This window comes from Canis lupus, chromosome 21 (assembly GCF_048164855.1).
Source record: "Canis lupus baileyi chromosome 21, mCanLup2.hap1, whole genome shotgun sequence".
Lineage (NCBI taxonomy): Eukaryota > Metazoa > Chordata > Mammalia > Carnivora > Canidae > Canis > Canis lupus.
In genome coordinates, this window is record NC_132858.1 from 38,757,469 (window position 1) to 38,778,372 (window position 20,904).

General features: G+C 34.5%; 1 protein-coding gene across 6 annotated transcripts in view; it reads right to left on the minus strand.

The window, feature by feature from the left end:
* PTPN12 (protein tyrosine phosphatase non-receptor type 12) overlaps nucleotides 1-20,904 on the minus strand; it is an 85,068-nt gene that overhangs the window by 1,083 nt on the left and 63,081 nt on the right. For 4 of the 6 annotated variants that reach the window (XM_072791411.1, XM_072791416.1, XM_072791413.1 and 1 more), the window contains 8 exons: nucleotides 20,767-20,844; nucleotides 20,540-20,638; nucleotides 16,949-17,037; nucleotides 8,209-9,185; nucleotides 4,543-4,620; nucleotides 3,569-3,636; nucleotides 2,632-2,662; nucleotides 2-109 (listed from right to left, as the gene is read on the minus strand). In XM_072791411.1, coding sequence (XP_072647512.1) covers nucleotides 2-109; nucleotides 2,632-2,662; nucleotides 3,569-3,636; nucleotides 4,543-4,620; nucleotides 8,209-9,185; nucleotides 16,949-17,037; nucleotides 20,540-20,638; nucleotides 20,767-20,844 — 1,528 coding nt within the window. The remainder of the gene's footprint in view (nucleotide 1; nucleotides 110-2,631; nucleotides 2,663-3,568; nucleotides 3,637-4,542; nucleotides 4,621-8,208; nucleotides 9,186-16,948; nucleotides 17,038-20,539; nucleotides 20,639-20,766; nucleotides 20,845-20,904) is intronic. The other 2 variants (XM_072791412.1, XM_072791414.1) reach the window with 2 other exon arrangements.

The following is a 20,904-nucleotide window of genomic DNA, read 5'->3' on the forward strand; positions in this document are numbered from 1 at the left end:
CCAATATCTGTGGCCTCTGTTGGACTTTCTGATATCTGATCTTTCTGGTTACTGAAAATGGCTCGACATTCTGTACAAGTTTCTGTGTGAATACCTCCTGATGGATGATCTAAAATGTGAAATAAAGCCATTGTTAATCACCATCATGTGTAGCATCATATGTAAAATCCTCTAATCGTTTTAATGTCTGTATTAAGTTAAAAGAGCAAGTTTTCTCTCTTGGGCATCATAATTTCAGAGGCCCAGATACATAAAAATGTAATGGTAGTGAACATAGGAAAATCATGTTAGGTGTTCCTGAGGGGACCTAGAAATCTTCACGCAATGTATGCATTCTCCTTATGCTCTTAACTTTACTTAATAAACCTCAATATTGCCATTTTGTTTCCTTAAAGTAGTTACAGTGTGTGCTAAGGCAATAATTGCAAGTGAATGTCTTTATATGGAAATCAATGACAATCAAGTTCATAGTTAATGGACTACTGGCTTCTAATTTTTTTTTTGAAAGTTTTACATCACTGAAATTTTAGTTTACTTATTTAATTACCAAAGTATAAGATTAGTAACAAAAGAAATTTTGTTAAAGAAACGTTTATGGAAACTTGGAATACAAGTCAAAGAATACATGATCCTTGTCCTTAAAATGCTTATAGTTTAGACAGGGGTCAGCAAACTTTTTCTATAAAGGGCTAGAAAATAAATATTTTAGGCTTTACAAGCCACATACAGTCTCTGTCACATATTCTTCATTGATTTTTTGCTTGTTTTTAAACAACTTTTTTTTTTTTTTAAGTAAGCTCTACACCCAATGTGGGGCTTGAACTCACGGCTCTGAGATCAAGAGTCACATGCTCTACAGAATGAGCCAGCCAGAGGCCCCTAAACAACTCTTTAAAAACGTAGAAGTTAATCGTTCAGCTCAAGATCAGAACAAAAACAAGCCAAGGCCTAGTCTAGTAGGAGAGACCGACAAGCACATTATTATTATACTGATGTGGTAAGTCTTACAGTTAAATGATGCAGAATGCAATGGGGACTGAAGGGAGAGGCAAGGAGGTGAAACTAGTGGTTTCAGGACTGGCTTCTACTAGGCAAAACTGATGATCTACTGAAAAGGCTTCAATTTTCTCAGTGAAGTAAAAGGTCACCTACTGAGTAAGTCAGTAGGACTGATAATTTCAGAAGAAATTAGAGATTTATTATGTACGTATTTATATTTATTTAATTCAGGGGTGTGGGGGTGTGGGCAGCAAAGCAAAGTTTAATGAGGCATAGTACAAAGCTCCTGATGAGGGAAGGGACCCCTGAGGGTTGCCCAGAAGAAATTAAAGATTTGGAAAATGCAAGGAAAACAAAAAGGATACCAACTAGAATATATGAGATAACCAAGCAAAGCTAAGAGCTCAACTATGGATGAAGACTCAGAATTGTAGGCTCAATCTATGAAACGGAGTGAGGTTCTCAGCAGTATTCAGGAGTTTCAAGGGATAAAATGGTATGAGAGGGAGGAGCAAGAATGCAAGGGTAATTTCAAGCATGACAAGAGTAATGGAGGTCGGTGCCTACACTGGCTGGAGAAGAGAAACGGGAAAGGAGTTAGCGTGCAGTAAGAAATAAAGGGCCCATGGATCCAGCAATAGCGACAGAAGTTAACAGAATAAAAACAGTAACAGTAACAGGCCTGCTTCCATCCGAGTGCCTCCCATCATTTGCAGACCACAGAGCTGATAGTCCACGAATGGGATCTGATTAATTCCTCACAGCAGTGCTCTAGGGTTGGTGCTGTTATTACCTCCATTTGATGGAGAAAACAACCGGGGCTAAGATTAAGTGACTTGCCCGAAGTCACATAGTAATTAAGTAATATGGAAAAATGAAATTCCAAACCAGATGGGTTTGACTCTAAAGCTGCTGTTTCTTTCCTTAAGTTGCCTCAGAAAAGTAGACAAAGAGTAATGAGAATTTATGAGAGGGAATGGAGCCGCATCAGACAAAGATGCAGGGAGGAGGGCCAGAGCAGTGGGCCGATCAACTCGGGGAATTCATCAGTCTGGCTAGGATGTCTGATGAGCTGCTTTCATGGTCATTGATGTACAGGAATTAATAATAACTTGATGTATTCTACCATTTCGGTATAAGAAATGTGGCAGAACGATTTTCTCATTTGGCATTCTAACTGGGCTGAGCTACACAATCTTATTGGTCCTTCACGAAGGCAGAAGTCCTAGAAGGGAAAATTTTAAAACAACTGACTTTTAGGGACCTCATTCAATAATCTGGTGAATTTGGGACATTTATTCAAATCACTGTCTGATCTAGATTCTAAGTGTTTATTTGATGCACAGCAGAAAATAAAACACAGAAAAATATTTTTAAAATCTTTTCTTTCCCATTACCCTGTAACTACCCTTAGTAAATGCTGTTACTTTCCAGATTTATCTGGGTATATTATCCAGATATAGTATCTGATACAGTAAGTTGGAAGAATTATGCTACATAGTTCAGGTTCTAGAAGTGCCCTTCACATTCTCACATACAGAATGGGACATGCTATTTTATGGAAATTATCAATATAATCTATAACAAAAATCTAACTTACCACGTTTTTAAGTTAGAGCAAACTCTACTTACCACATTTTTCACTTCCAGGGGTTATCAAGCCCTATAAGGAAGATATTTAATAGCTATTACAATATATCCCTTTTGTAACAAAGAACAGAAAAATTTGTCTGTTATGAGTATATATCCCAAGAAATCAGGATCTATTAAGATTCTCAGTGTCAAAGGGAAAGAAAACAATGGTATTTTCAATTAGGCTCTAAAATTTTTTAAATGTTATGGTATTTTATACTGGGAATAAAAAGACAGGTAAACTACTTTATCCTTCTGGATGGAAACTGAAAACACAGGAGCTACAACACAAAGAAACACGCAACTCCATTTTGTCAGTCCTCTACCATACTCATCAAATTATGACATTGTAAGACATAACATCATGAGTATAGGTTACCGCTATTTTATGTGCCAAGGAAAGTATATTATGTTTCTTGATCAATTGTAAGATGTGCCCTAATTTGGGGGATACTAAAATATGGGGGAAATATGAAAAATAATAATGTCGATGAAAAATGGTATTTCCCATGACTAATATATTTAGCTACCAAACATTTCCTGACTGTGAGAGGAAACCTCTTATGACCAGACAAACCGAGGGATGGGACTATGTAGTTAGTGTTACAATCTAAGACAGTATTATGACCCTGAAAATGTAGCTTCTGTTCTATTCACACCTCCAAAATGATTCAAAATGTGGCATAATTTACAAATTTCGAAAAGGGTCCAGGAAAATGACACCCTGAAGTGATAGTCATATATATATCATGTTGCCCTTTTAAAAAATTTCATGTCTCACATTTCATATAGGCTTTTCATCTGAAATCTTAGCATAAGAAATGCTGATCAAAAATGATAATTAGCAGTCTTAAGGTTACAGTTATTGTAACAAAGATAAATTGACAAAAGAGCAAAAATACTGAGTTACAGCCGTTCCCATCCCAAAAGGACTCACTTCAGGTATTTTTTGTTCAGAATGTTCCTGACTTTGAAGTTCACTCCATTCAGATCTTACAGGTATATCTGAGAAAAATGAAATCTTACAATTAATATTCTTAATTCTTGCATTTCTTGCATTACAGTAAGATACAAAAACAGACCCTAGAGATTTTTTAGAAACTATCACTTCTATAAAATATTCTCTTATTTATTAAGTCAAGAAAATCCCTTTAAATTTCCTTCCTTAAAAATTTCAAGAATTCAGTTATCAGTTTATTACATAATTATAAGCTCACTGTAATCTATACCTGTGACAGACTTAGATATATTCATTTAGTAGTACTGAAGTATATGACTTCACTGTTTTTAACATTCTTAAAATCTGTTAAAATTAATATAATATTGGTAAAATGTAACTCAGATAAGACTGAGTGGGGAGGGACCCCACGGAGCTTAAGACACTATAAATCTAACAAAGCTGTTCCTGTACTCTTTTTTAAGAAGAGACAGAGAAGAAATATATTATCAAGGCTTTGGAATATAATCACTTTTTCCCAGTTCTCACAGATACTCATGTGGCCTAAAATCTCCCTCAATTAACACCAACTGAATTGATGCCCACCTACAACCCAAGTTAAATATTTATTTGCCTAAACTGGCACCCAGTGGAACTATGCCTTTTCATATATATTGCTATTTTTAGTGAATGAAAAGATACCAACTTGTGAAAACAATTATAACTGAACTGCCATTTTTCACAATCTTAGCAAATAAAAAATACCACTTTAAAGTATTTTTCAAAAAAATAAAAGTATTTTTCATACAAGGAATTAAAAACATTTGTATCAATTCAAACCTCTTTTTAAACTTAACTTAATTATGCATTTAAATTTAAATTTGCAATTCAATAGCAAATAGACTAAAATCAGCCATATTTTTTGGAGTTTATTATTACAGTATGAAGAATGTAAAAGCAGAAGAGACACTCACTATGTTCACTTGCTAATACAAAAGATTCAGGAGTTCTTTCAGGTAGGGGAGGAGGTGAATCTTCACTAACGTCAACATCTATATTAAATACATAAAATTCAGACAAATTATGAACTTGTTAAAGAATATCAACTCATTGAAGAATGAATTTGTTATCTAAACAAAATAAAATTTTACTGACATTGTAAAAATCAATTCCTAAGTATCTAAGAGAACCAGTTTTTAAAAATGCAAAAACAAGAAATCTTTACTACTTGACTCGTTATCAAGAATTATTGATGCTTAATGAGCAAAGTGGAATGAACTCCATCACCGCTGCACAGAGAAAATGACTCTCTCCTGACTTTCCTGACACCTTGCAGACATTATTCACTCTGCCCTCTCAATCTGAATGCAATCCTCAGTAGAAAGCGAGGGACCTCTCCATTAGGCTTGCGGGTGACGCTCGGAGTCCACGAAGGAAAGGTTTGGTCATTGACAAAAGCCAGTATTTTACCAAGCTGGATTCAATTGCTTAATTCCGCTCCTGAATTCTGCCATACTACATACTACCATCTGTCCTGATTTTACTTTTTAAATCCCACTCATTTTTAAATTAACCATATCCTTTGGTCACATTTTATTTATTTGGGGGGTCATATTTTAAACAGTAATGACTAAAATAACAAATTTGAAGTGTTATTTTTCTAATATACATAAACTATTAAATTTTTTTGAATGTTCATTTATTTAATGCCTAAAATCTTCTGAACAGTGGCTATGACCTACTCTGAGAATACTGAGCCCATATTAAAGCTTTTCACCTATAAAAAAAGATTCACTCTTGGAAAAGATAATGCCCTAAGCGAGCCTCATCAGTTAGCATATGACCTATTAAAGGTGTAGTAAATCTTTTGAGGTGTCACTGGAGGTAAAGACTATATGAGGATATAATTCCTTGTATGGACTCTAAAAGTTAGGGAGGATGGGGTGAAGAAAGGGAAACATACGAATCCTATATTATTTTGTCTGGGCCCTGACAATTGTTCTCTTTAAAAAAACGAACAGTCTTGCCATGATACTTTGCTATTTAACCATATCTGATAGGCTGTGCATTAAAGAGACTGAAAATCAATAAAGCCTTTTCAGTTTTCAACTAGCATAAGCCAGGTATGACTGCTCATGCCCTTCCTACACTATTTAGCTGAAGACCCAAGAAAATATAGCCTCTGGGTCCTGCTGAGAAAAGAATTCCAGTCCATGACTTTATGTGTCTATCACTAGTACTGGAACTCTCTCTTGCATATGAAGTTAAGCCACTGAAGAACAATCCACCTTATCCAGTGGTAATAACCAGAGCCATCACCATTCTTCCCCTTGCTCTTATGTTATAACAGCTCACAACTGAAGAGGCGGCTGTTGGAAGGAAGGGATGCATAATCTTGCATTGTGGTGCCAGTTCGATCAGGAAGGACAGTCCTGCTTAGTTTATATTAAATATCAGGTATCTTTCAGAAACTCTATACTTCTTTTTCCCATGACAGTCTTTATTCTTAAAGACTTTTATTTTCTAACTGTGGCTCTTGCTTCTCAGCTCTGGTTTTCCTTGGAACTCTAGACTGCCTTTCCTATGTTATAAACTTCTGTTTTTAGAGGTTATCCAATCAAAGACTGGACATTTTACACAGGCTTTTGCAAATCATACACTGAATGGGGACTCAGTGTAGTCATGTTTGAGAAATCTTTCCGGAGGCCTGAGTCAATATTAAAATCGGAATTCATAGCCAGGAAGTTAACTTAATGCAAAGGTTGTTTTAAGTATCAAAACAAAATTATTCTGTTTAACTCCCTAACAAGTTTTAAAACGAGCAAACAAAAACCTAATTCTTATGCCAGTGGTTCATCTAACAAAGTAAATAAACATTAAAATAGAATTGCTTGTAATCATGTTGCAGCACAGAGCACTTACACAGGAAAATTTTTTCAGTATACCAAACTCATTTAGCATAGTTACAATAGGGCAAAAAGAAACCAGAAATCACATTTACAGCTATCTTTGCTTTGACATACAAATAAAATGGAGAGAACAGACGTGAGCTGGTTTACAGCAGAAAGACTTCAACTATCCTTACATAACATTTTGTATTTTAAAGAACTATTGTCACCACCAGAAGATTAGTCCTGTAGCAATAACTTTCATGTATCCTTCCTGCCCTCACACCAAATTCTATTTCTACTAATGGTTTAGAGAAATAAATTTCCCAGGTACAAGATGCATGCCTGATAGCCTCCAAAAGCCCAAAAAGGAAGTTTGTCAGCACATTTCCTTGTGTTAGTTACAACCTGGCTATTATTTTCCAAACTCTGAAGTGGAAGAAGAAAAAAGATATTAACAAATTTAAATTATAGCAAACTGGTAAAGTAGTATTTATTGTGGTAACCATTATCGTACGACGATCCAAAAGACAGTTGCCTGGGTGGCTCAGTCAGTTAAGTGTCTGACTCTTGATTTTAGCTTGGGTCCTGAGATTGAGCCTCCACTGGGCTCTGTGCTCAGGGTGGTTTGCTTCTCCCTCTCCCTTGGCTTTTCCCTTACCCCCTCCTCTCTCTCTCTCTCTCTCTCTTGAATTAAACACACACACACACACACACACACACACAACAATCAAGACTACAGAAAATCCTGTAAATTTAAGAAATGACCTTGGATTCTCGCCTACTCTATCATATACATTCTCAAGATTAAAAAACACAGTATGTGTGAGTTGGGGAGAATAAAGGCATCACAGTACAGATAGTACTCATTAGGTCAGAAATAGAAAAAGAAAGTTATCTTTCAAGTTCACAGTACTTACACTGCCTGCACTTTGTAAATACCAGCCTATGTAGGTGACGACCAAAGTTCAATGACAAGTAAATGACCACTGATAATCGATCTACCAGTAATTGCTTTCACATTTATTACATTTGCTCTCAACTTATGGCCTATTTAAGAAGGCAACCAGAATTATCTCAGTAGATCAAAGATGAGTTCCAACAACAAATAATTCAACTTGGGAACCAAGTGCACATATTACCTTGAAAAGCTAAGACAGTTTTAAAAAGAGTCATTAATTAATAGTATCAATGACTTACATAAGAGGATAGATATACCCTGTTCACTACTGACTGAATTAAATTTCCCATATTCTGCTGAGTAGTTGGAATTTTGCTTTTTGGTTACTCTCAAGAGCTAAAAGTAGCCTCATTTGCAAGAATTTTGTGAAGGGACTTTTTTTAAAGGTATTCTGTAGTTAAAACATAAAAAAGATGATGAACTAAAGTCTGTGATAAACATAGATAAAATTAAATTGTTACTTTAAGCAATTCTATCTTCCCTAAATTATTTCTGATTTTCAGTCAGTTAAATCTTTGACCTACATAAAATACTAAAAACTGTAGCACAGGAGGAAAAAAGTAAAAGCACAAAAATTTTCAGTTACAACTGAAATACTTGGGAAACACAAAACCTAGCAACGCAATTAATAACCAAATTAAGGTAACAAATAGAAGCTGACTTTTAAAAAATGAAATTCTGCTGTAGGTACTAGAGCAAAATATGGAATAAAACATAATTAATATAGAAGAATGCTTAACACAGAAACTGGCACACAGTAAAAATATTCAAATGTTAGATACTGTTATTACCTTTTTCAGCACCTGAATGTATTGTTCCTGCTATATCATGTCTAGCAATGGACATTGGCAATACTTTCCTTGTAGAAATGCTTTCAGTACTAGTGGCACCAGAAACTGTGGCACTTGCTGTTGAAATATTAGTTTTATTCTTGGTCACAGCACCATCAGAGTTCCTTTCATCTGAGTCCGAATCATCAGAGTGAAGAGGATTAGTAAAACTGAGGGGTGCTCTGAATAGAGGCGAACTGTTATGATGATCTGCAAGATCATGGGTTTCAACTGGTGTTGTGGGGCTTGGTGTTAGACTCACAGTTTTCATTGCTTGACATGGGGTATCTGAAGGTTTGCCTTCAGATGAATCAGGCCTGGGTAGGGTATTTTCAGGTCCATGAAATGACCATGTTACATGTCCTTTCTCATCAAGAGGCAAGCGGTCTGGCCGTGGAGGTGTGCCTGAATTCTTCTGTGATTCTTCTGGTGGAGTAAGTGGAATTTTATTTGACTGTGTTGCACTGCAGTCTACACAAGAATTCTGAGAAACATCATCAACTTTTAGATCCCCTGAACTCAATTCCTGTAACTTAGAGATTTTATCACTTATACAAGGTGGAGTCGATTTAATTTTAATGGCATGTCCCCTATTCAAAAGTGTGTTCCCATCAAAACTTTTTGGTCCCTCTTGGAGGGGGACCTTCTTAATCTCAAAACTTAAATTTCGCTCCAGTTTTTTATCCATCTGTTCAATGGTTGATTCATTTTTCCCCGGAAGTTCTGCTGACTTGTTGTAGTTTCTGTTGAGGTCTGTTGAATGTTGTTCTGATGAAACCATGTGCAACACTGGCTTTGGATGGTATCTGTCATTGTCCTGCCACACAGTTGTGACTGTTGGAAAAGCTGAAGGGGGAGAAGGTGTCAAGATGGGTGGTACTGGATGAGGTTCCGGTGGCTGAAGTATTTCTTCCTTGGCATCCCCTTCTACAAGGCAACTGAAAAACATTAAGAAAAGGGCATCATAAGAATGTTCATCCTTTTATGAATAAAGAATTGTAAACTGTCAAAATTTAATGTTTAATAAGGCAATACATGTACACTGTTTATAGCCCTTCAGCTTTCCAGGGACATCAACTTTTAACCTTCTTAAATAGCTGCTTCTAAGATTCACCTCCATTATTTAAAATATTTCAAAATGCACAAATTGTTATTTCTTGATCTACTTCAAGGTTCTCCATTGTCTTCCTACTATGTATCTTTTGTCTTCTCAATACTGTTATATTGTAACACTTAGCTAGTTCAATCTTATGACTATAAATATTATTCTCACCCAAGACAACATGATTTCCTATATTTTCTTATACAACTTCTTGTTTTTCTCTAAAATTGCCTTGGGTTTCAGATGGCTTAGTTCTCTATATCATCAGTAACTCTGCCCTTCTTCAAACTTTCTTTTAAAAAAAAAAAAAGATTCTATTCATTCATTCATTCATTCATTCATTCATGAGAGACACAGAGAGAGAAGCAGAGACCTAGGCAGAGGGAAAAGCAGGCTCCCCACAAGGAGCCTGTTATGGGACTCGATCCTGGGCCCCAGGATCATGCCCTGAGCCGAAGGCAGATGCTCCACTACTGAGCCACCCAGGCGTCTCTTCTTCAAACGTTCATACAGATTTGTGTACTTCCTCTCAATTGGTTAATCAAGCAGACTAGATAATCATCAATACCACAGGTGTCCCTCTTAGATTCTTGGGCTTCCTACTCCAGTATGTACCAGTGACTACCTAGGAACATTCTCTCCTGTGTCAGACTCTCCAGTTTTCTAGGTCCCATCTTAACTTTCCCTAATTATATTCTTCCGTTGCTTCTTAAGAACTATACAGGAGACAGGGGCGCCTGACAGGGCCGCCTGGGTGGCTCAGTCAGTTAAGCATCTGCCTTTGGCACAGTCATGATCCCAGGGCCCTGCAATCGAGCCCCACATCAGGCCCTCGGCTCAGTAAGGAGTATGCTTATCCCTCTCCTTCTGCCCCTCCCCACCCCTGATCTTTTACCACTTTCTCTCTCAAACAAAAAAACAAAATTTTTTTTAAGATTTTATTTATTTATTCATAAGAGACACACACAGAGAGAGAGAGAGAGAGAGAGAGAGAGGCAGAGACCCAGGCAGAGGGAGAAGCAGGCTCCCTGCAGGGAGCCCAATGTGGGATTCGATTCCAGGTCTCCAGGATCACACCCTGGGCTGAAGGTGGTGCTAAACCTTGAGCCACCGGGGCTGCCCAAAAAAACCAAATTCTTAAAAAAAAAAAAAAAAAAATCTGTATATAGGAGGCAAATTTCTTGAGGCTTTTGTATATTTGAATATTATATTTTCAAGTTACCGATTTTTTGAAAAGATACAGAATTCTAAATGAAAAATAATTTTCCTTCATAATTTTAAGTGTTTTTTTTTTTTTTGGATGGGGGGTAATCTCTATATCCAATGTGGGGCTGCTCAAACTCATGACCCTGAGATCAAGAGTCACATGCTCTTCCAACTGAGCCAGCCATGCACCCCTCCTTCACAATTTTATAATCTGATTCCTGCTCCTTTAAATGGGAACTGTGTTTTTTTTTCTCTCTCTCTTTCTTAGAGCTTTTAGGTTCTTTCTGATTCTTGATGTCCTAAAATCTCATCATGGAACTTTCAAAATCCATTGTCATGTAATTTTTTTATCCATTATGTTGTCAATTTTCTTTTTAATTTATTTAACTTATTTTTTTTTAAAGATTTTATTATGTATTTGAGAGAGAGAGAGATTATGAGCAGAGGGGAGGGAGAAGTAGACTCCCCACCAGGCAGGGAGCCCAATACACACACACAAATACATACATACATATATATATATACACATATATATATATATTAGAGAAAGTCAAAGTATATATGTGTGTGTGTGTGTGTATATATATATATATACTTGAAAAAAGCACATATATATGTATGTGTTACATATGGTATGTGCTATATATATATTTATAAATTAAAGAAAGTCAAAGCATATATATATTTGAAAAAAGCATATATATATATATATATATACATACACACACACTACATACAGATTTTCCACTATAATGTCTAATACTCCTTTTTTTTTTTTTTTACTATTCTGATGTAAAAAAAATTCCACTGATAGACATATGACTTGGGTAATTCTTACTGCAAGTATTGGTTTTAATCTGATCTCTTTGGAAGAAGGCTTATTTTTCCCTTCTTAAAAACAAAGCAAAATATTCAGGACCTACCACATAGTAATAAGCATTGTACCAGTGTCAGAAGAAGACAGAACAATGAATACAACAGTTTGGAGAAATAGTGAAAAATAAGGCTATAAAAGTAGATTGAAGCTATACTCTGAAGGCCCATCATTTCAACACAAAGACGTGAACTTTATAATAAAAAAATTTTACATTTCTTTGATCAAGTCTTAAAACAAGTGACTATAATTTTTTTTCAAATTGATGTTTTATTTAAAAACCAGAAATTACTTTTCTTACAATAATTTAGGCTAAATTGCATATGGGGTGGAAAGAGTATGGAAGTGAAGAAAATGGCAACCAAAAAATTAGAACCTAACACTTAAACGCAAAAACCTTTACCATTCTCCTTTTTTCTAGGGAGGTAATAGCATATAATGACAAAAAGCATTACTGGACTGGAAGATAAGAGATTTGTGTTCTCAGCTGAACTTTGCTAGCCTATGCAGGTCAATTCTTCTGGAAAGCAGCTATGTTAATATCCCTGTAATCAAAATCACGGTAAAAATCAATGAGTTTGTGACATCACTTATCATCACTTTGATATATTACTATCTATAGAATAGACAACAAAAAAGGAAGATGAGAAAACATACATAGTAGATGTTAAAACAATGCAAATGATTACTTTTTTAAACCAAAACAGTAGTATATCCTATATTGCTTAAACTTTGGAGTTAAGAACAATGTTCTACTTATGTTTATCCTTTATTTCTTAGTTTTATTAAATATTGTGACTGTTTATCAATAACTTTTAAAATTATGCCAGGGATCAAAAGTATTTCTAACAGTAAAAAGAAACCAACACAAGAATCAGAGAATTACAGTAAGGATGCATAACTTTGCATTTTGCCAAAATTGTATTTTGCCAAAATCTACCCTTATTTATCTTAAAGGGTGCCAATTAGGAATGAATAATTCAATTAGAACTTAAAAGTTTTAATTAGTCACATAGATCAATTTTGTCCTTTGTAATTTCCTTTATCCCTTCTAGGATATCCCCCTCCTATAAAAGTTTGCCAAATATTATATTTTGTTTTAATAATTGACTTTCTCTAATTTAATTATCTGAAGCTTGCTTTGATATTTGATATAAGGATCTAAATATATTTTTCTTCAGGGATCCCTGGGTGGCGCAGCGGTTTGGCGCCTGCCTTTGGCCCAGGGCGCGATCCTGGAGACCCGGGATCGAATCCCACGTCGGGCTCCTGGTGCATGGAGCCTGCTTCTCCCTCTGTCTGTGTCTCTGCCTCTCTCTCTCTCTCTCTGTGACTATCATAAATAAATAAAAATTAAAATAATAATAATAATAAAAAAATAAATAAATAAATAAATAAATATATTTTTCTTCAGATGGTTACTAACATTATATTCTGACTTAATAAATAAATAACCCTTTTCTTTCTCTCCCTATTTGGTATGTATTAATTCCTAACAGGATCTATTCCCTAGCTATTTATTCAACTCCATTAACTGGCAATTAAGTTAAATAAATAAAAAAGAAAATTGCCAACGTAATGGATTAAAAAAATTACATGACAATGGATTTTGAAAGTTCCATGATGAGATTGTAGAACATCAAGAATCAGAAAGAACCTAAAAGCTTATACCACTGACAGACTATTTTATTATCACTGATAAACTATTTTAAATATTATAGTTTTAAAAGAGTTGGTCCGGGCAGCCCCAGTGGCGCAGCGGTTTAGCGCCGCCTGCAGCCCAAGGCATGGTCCTGGAGTCCCGTGATCGAGTCCCACGTCAGGCTCTCTGCATGGAGCCTGCTTCTCCCTCTGCCTGTGTCTCTGCCTCTCTCTCTCTCTGCATCTCTATGAATAAATAAATAAATAAAATCTTTTTTAAAATAAATAAATAAATAAAATAAAAGAGTTGGTCCTCACTTATCACTATTTTCATCCCAAGTTTTGATATTTCTGTCTCTTTACTCATCCAAATGAACCTTCACATTGCATTGTCAAGTTCAGAAAAGATTCCTTTAGTAATTTGATGAAAATTACGTGAAATCTGAAAAGAAATGGTATTTTATATATCATTGATAAAACTAAATTACATTTAACTTTTCCAACCAAGAACACTTTTTTCAATAATACAAATGAGTATATTTCTACCTAATGTTCTACTTTCTATATATAAGGTTATTTCCAGGGATTTAATATTCTGAAAGGCAACTCTTCTAATCATTTCTCTTCTTATTTGGCTGGTCTATAGGACCATTTCCTACTGTTATACTATCACTTTGCTCCTTTCTTAAAAATTAACCACTTTAAAGCAATATATTTGGATTTAATATAATCTATTTTTTAAAAATCAACAAAAGAAAAATAACATTTCAAAATAGAACCAAGATTTCTTTTATAAACAGAAAAACAGTGGAGTAGAATAAGAACTGTCGTGTGAGATGGATTTCTCCCATCACCTCATTTTCTACTTGCGATTTTTCTAGAGTCCTTGGTCACCAAAATCCTACCAGATTCTTTGCTAGATGAGAACTCCCCAAATCAGGTAACTTCAAAAGCCTCCCAAGTGAGCAGATCTTAACTCCTTGTTTTGACCCCACAAATGCCCTCATCTATTCAGGATATGCTATGAGCCATCGATGTCTGCAAGTCCAGTTCATTCTCCCAGGGAACCTTTAAAGAAGTTGATATTCCTTTATTTCTGCCAGATATGAAACACCTTTATGGCTTATAGAATGCTACGGTTTCCTGGTTTTACTTTATCCCTTGGTGGTTTTCTTTTTTTACAGCTTTCTTTTTTGGTCTGTTCCTCACAAATTATGGTGCTTATCAGGATTCCCTCCTTAGAACTTTGTTAAATGTCCAGAATCTGAAAGACTTTATTCCTGCCCAAGTCTTCTATATACCAAACCCTCAATAAGTCTTTACCTCCAGCCTAGATATCAAAATGTCTGAAACAGAACTACATTCCGGGGATCCCTGGGTGGCTCAGCAGTTTGGCACCTGCCTTCGGCCCAGGGCGTGATCCTGGAGTCCCAGGATCGAGTCCCACATCAGGCTCCCCTGCATGGAGCCTGCTTCTCCCTCTGCCTATGTCTCTGCCTCTCTCTCTCTCTCTCTCTCTCTCTCTGCGTGTGTGTCTCATGAATAAATAAATAAAATCTTTAAAAAAAAAAAAAAAAAAGAAGTACATTCCATCTTCCTTCCAATACCATTCCTACTTAAAACTGTCTGAATTGAGAGGCGTTAGGTAAAAATATCCAGTATACTGTCACTGTCTCTAGTATTACTATAGCACATACCCATTTGTATCTCTGCAGTAAATTTGTTGACAATTTATAGAACCTAACAAGATATACTTCCAGAGTGCTGGTGTTAGTGAAAAAACATCAAGAACTGTATTAGTTTAACAAAACATGTAATGAAAATGGAAAATGAAATCTGCTATTCAAAATCTTCAATAAGAGCATTGTATAAACCAGTTTGTATAAACCAGAATTATATGACTGATTAAATCTAATACAATCTCTAGATCTTTCTCCAAAAACATGTACTGAAAACAAACAATTCATGTATTTGCTTACCATAGCCATACTGAAAAACAATGTGTACCATTTTTACTTTTTATCAATCACAGGGCTGTCATGATTTTATTTTTAGTTAATTTACAGTAGTTCTAAAACTCATCTCAACCAGGAACTCACAGAGTATGCTTTGTGGAACATAATGAAATTCTGCCATTTAACTCTATTGCATGATAAAAAAGATGACCTCAGAATGTAATATAAAATCACAGAAATATAAAAATTTGAGCACATATCCCTAAATAAAATCCTGTCTTAAACTGAATGAACATTTTTCTGCTAATATTCATTTGCTACTTCTTTATTATCTTTTTATTAAAGAATAAGAAGATTCAAATTTTCAAAAAGGCAAATGAGAAAGACTTAAAATTCAGAACATTCTATTCATTTTTTTTCCCTTCAAAATTAGGTAGATACTACCACTATTTGTTGTTGGAAATACATGACCATGTACAACACAAACATCAATGTACACTCTGAGAACCTCTACACTGGCTCAATCTCAAAAAACAGATTAAAAGATATTAGGGTAGCAAAAATATTTCTTGTTTTATCACCTTTATATTTATAGCCAGTACAGTTTCTTTTAGAGTCCCACAAACTCATATGTGGAACAAAGAAGTTAGAGAACTAAAACCTTAAAGATTTTAACTGGATAGCTTCCATAGAAGGCTAAAATCCCAATTTCAGAATAGATACCAAAGTGTAAATCAAACAAGAAACAACTTCTGGGAAGTTTTGTTAGTGCATAGTTAACATCCTGAGCATTTAAATGCTGACACGTAAACCCATCTTTGGGTTCCTTAGAGAAGCACACAAAAGTATTCCAGAGACTATAGTAGCTATCATATCTTGCCTTAGTTATCAAAGAAAATTGGAGGCTTTTCTTTTATAAAGAGGAATAATCTCATTAAGGTATAGCATCTCAAGGAGAAGGCTGAACCCCATTCAACTTTAGACAATTTCTATCACACGTTTAAGGGAAAAAAATAATTGGTGAGTCATATATAAAATAAGTCCTACTTTGATGTAAGGCCAATCAATCCCTTTGGGCAGATCTTTGCTCAAGACAAGACCCTGTGTAAATCATTCTAATAGTTTATTATTACAGATGTTCTACTGTGCCTCCTTTTAAAAATAATTCAATTAACACCATTTTAATTCCACATTCTAATGGGAAAATTAACATGTAATGGAAATCTAACATGTGCCAAGTCCTATATGCAGTATTTTCACATAGTTTATTTCATCCATAGAACAATACGTAAACAAACAAAAAACCCAAAACCAACCGTTAAATAAGTGAAGTGACTTAATCACAACCTCAAAGCGTTTAGCCTTTCAGCTAAATGGCTGAAAAAAACTTGAAACTGAAACTTTCTGATTGTATCTATATTCTTTCTATACTACCATATAACTGACCTAGCAGCTACCCTAAGTGAAAAAAGAAATTAAAAAAGGAGCACAAGAATATATCTTGACTTTATTATAAATGAGCTTGATATAAAAGTAATAAAGTGCTGAAACTCATTTTTGCTAGTAATGTTATTAATTTCTTCAATGTGCATATAATTTTTGACAATCAAATATTACTTTAGTCATTATGCAAATACTGAATCTTTAGAATATTTAAAATTTTAATTGTACTACATACCAAAATATGAGCTATTGTCAGTTCAGTTACATTCATTATTCTGGTACAGTATACTACTGAGATTTTACCGTAAGTGAAACAGAATTCTTAGTACACCAGTAACAAATTAGTTGCATTCACATGCTATTCCCTAAACAAAAGAATGATAAAAGTTCCAAAAATAACTTGGAAATATTCAGGTTTTGTTTTAATTAACAGTGAGTAAAATGAAAATAACCTTTCAAAGAAACTGTGATGTACAATACCTGCGGGTCCTTGGTGGTTTTGGAGGAGGAGAATCTTGTTTATCAGGATCTATGGAGCTGACCATATTTTCAGTGTTAATTTCATTCTGCTGAGGGGGGAAAAATGCTTCATTAAAGTCAGAAGAAAAATAATTTTTCATGTTTCACATAAACTGTTTCTAGGCTTTTGAATTTTTAAAATAATGCCAAATGTCCCAAATAACAAAATGGGTTTTATATTCTCTATATTTTAGGCTGAAAGGGCCAATGAGAGAGCTTAATATCAAAAAATAGTCTAGGGCACCTGGCTGGCTCAGTCAAAAGAACACGTGACTCTTGATCTCAGAGTCATGAGTTTGAGGCCCCCATTTGGTGTAGAGATTACTAAAAAAATAAATAAATCAACTTAAACCCAGTCTATTTCCAGTTACTGAACATTCAATTGTGTACATGGCAATTCAACACATTTCAAATGCTACTGTAAAGAAACAGATTTCCCAAGAAAATAAAGATAAAACAAGATACAGCTTTATTTCAGGCATTACTACCAGCAGAATCTTAACATGTACAGAGAAGAAAAAAAGCCAATAAAATAAGGCTTATATCTTTTAATTTTCCCAATCTTTTCTGGGATTCCTATTGCTATCTAGTACTTTTAAGCAGGTTCCAGATCTCATTTTAATCATTCTTTGCCCTACCCTTTATCACCATGGAGTGCCCTGCTCCATTAGCATATATAGCCCTTATATCACTCCCTAGCCAAATAAGCCTCCAAAAGGCAGAGAGCCCATCTAGGCATATCTTTGTTCTTGCTGGTCTCAAGGGCCAGTAATATTAACATTGATGTTTCTAGAGTCATTACAGTTATAAGAATCTTAAGTTGTTGGGGCGCCTGAATGGCTCAGTTGGTTAGGCATTTGCCTTCAGCTCAGGTCATGATCCCAGAGTCCTTGGGATTGAGCCCCACATTGGGATCCCTACTCAGTGGGAAGTCTGCTTCTCGGCACTTGATGGGATGAGCACTGGGTGTTATTCTATATGTTGGCAAATTGAACACCAATAAATAATAAATTTATATAAAAATAATAAAAATAATAAAATCTAGTTTGCCTGAAAAAAAAAAGACAAAAAATAACAAGTGTTAGAGAAGATGTGGAGAAAAGGAAACCATCATGCACTGTTGGTGGGAATGTAAACTAAGTGCAGCGATATGGAAACAATGTGGAGGTTCCTCAAAAAACTCAAAACAAAACAAAACAAAACACAACCATACGATCCAATAATCCCATTTCTGGGTATTTATCCAAAGGAAGTGAAAACACAAACTAAAAAGATATATGCACCACCATGTTCACTGCAACCTTATTTGCAAGAGCCAAGACATGAAAGCCACCCAAATGTCCATTGATGAAAGAACTGATAAGCAAAATGTGACATATACACACAAAGGAAATCTTGCCATTTGCAACAACATGGATGGACCTTGAGGGCGTTATACTAAGTGAAACATGTCAGAAAGAGAAAAACAAATACCGTATGATCTCAATCATATGTGGAATCTAAAAACAAATAAACAAAAAACTAAATCATGGATATAAAGAACAGGTTGGTGCTTGCCAAAGATGGGGGGTGGGAGGTGATTGAAATGGATAAAGGGGGTCAAACAATGCAAATGTCCAGTTATAAAATTAAAAAGTCATGGGATATAATGTGCAGCATGGTGACTATACTTAATAATACTGTAGTACATATTTCAAAGTTCATTAAGAGAAAATCCTGAAAGTTCTCATAATAAGAAAAAAAATTGTACCAATTTGTAATAATGGATGTTAACTAGACTAATTGTGATGATCATTTCACAACATACACAAATATCAAATCACTATGCTGTACCTGAAACCAATATAATATGATATGTTAATTATATCTCAGTAAAAAATAAAAATTTTCTATACATTTGAAAAATATAATGGTTAGAGTATTTTTCACTTGTATATACCAAGGAAATGGTAGTCTAAAATATATACATTTCTTTTTTTTTTTTAATTTCTGTAGTATAGAAGCTTTAATTTTGAAACTAGTCTTGCATTTTTAAAAACAACAAATATCTGCTTAAAGGATTAAAGAAAAAACTATTTAGCTTTCTGAAGCATCAACTGAATGTCAATTTAAATAACATTATACAAAATAATATATAAAGCATTCTATCCTATTTTATAGGATATTTGGCTACATTCAGCACAGATTATAACAGGTTTTAATTAAACTAAAGGGAATAAAGACAGGTGCCTGGGTGGCTCAATTGATTAAATGTCTGCCTTCAGCTCAGGTCATGATCTCGGAGTCCAACATCAGGCTTCCTGTTCAGCAAGGAGTCTGCTTCTCCCTCTGCCCTTGCTCATGTTCTCTCTCTCTCATAAAGAAATAAAACCTTTAAAAGAAATAAACTACAGGGAAAAAGAGATAGCAACGTGTAAGGCCTATGTTAATATAGGAAATAAAAAAGAGGTCACATGTATTAATCTTAAAAATCAGCAATTATCACTTGGCTACTAAAGGAACTACTTACTACAGCTACTTAGCTAACGCTAAACTCATGGGTCAATATTAGATTATTTTAAGACACTGAGATCAGCATTGGGTAACAAGAAATTGTTACCACTTACAAAACCAAAAAATTTCAAATAGTCTGGAAAAATGCCAAAAACAATGTGAAGATAGAAAGGGGGAAAAAGGTTATAAATTTTACAACTTATTTCTTCATTTTACTTTAATTATTGAGGGTAAGTTGATTTATCATGTGATGGCTATCTTAGGTTCAGGGATAAAAATGTAAAGAAATTTTACCAAAAAAATAGCCCAATTCCTTCAAGGACAAGATGATTACATAAAGACAGCAAATAAAAGAACTAGTTACAAAACAGAGACAGAAATGAGAACTCTATGAGAATAAGTATTTCTGTCAGGTCAAAAGTGTAAATGTCCAATAAGATCTTTTAAGGCTAAAATGACATTGAACTGAACACATGCCAGAAAGGGACTTCATTGTAGCACTATAATTCTACTAATTAAAAAGCCTGTACAAAATTAACTACAAAACTTTATATCATCATGACCAAGAACAAAATTTAATTCATGTAGAATCAACTTAAAATTACTTACTTGAAGGATAGAAGAAAAGATGGAACAGTGCAGTTAATTTTCTTAAAAGCAATTTATACTTGAAACATTAATGATTTCTGACATAAGACCTATCTGAATATTATTTAACTTGTACTAGTCATTAAATATCCATGACAATAGAGATATTCAAACAGGAAGAAGGAAAGGGGTTAACAAAATTGAGGTTAAACAAAAATAACAACTGTCATGGCTATTCTCCTGTTAGATAAAACACAGATGACAGTTAAAAAGCTAAATATTAAATCTTGGTAAAAAGTAAAAGTTTTCAGGGTGCCTGGCTGGCTCAGTTGATAGAGTATGGGACTCTTGATCTTGGGGTTAAGTTTGAGTTCCCATGTTGGGTGTAGAAATTACTTAAAAAAAAATAAAATCCTAAAAAACAAAAAAGAAAGAAAAGTTTTCTAAAATTAATAGACCGAGAATACCTACCACTCCATCAGCAAGTTTCTGAGCTCCATGAATTTCATATAGTTGTAGCTGTTTTTCAAACAGCTGGGCGATAGCTCTATGAACAAGCTCATACTGCTCCTATTAGGGAGATGACATGATAAACAAGGAAAAATAAACAAAGGAAAAGACATTTGGGGAAAAAAAAAAAAAACACAAGAAGGCATTTATAAAACTACAGTTTATAAAATGAAACAAAAAAACTATACCTTAGTTTGCACTGCAGAATGCCTTTGTGTTCTCATTTCTTGTATTAAATTAAATACATTAAATTCCTCTGGTATTTTCTAAAACAAAGAATTTAATGCATCAACTCTTTTTCACATAGACCTTTAACTTTTCATACA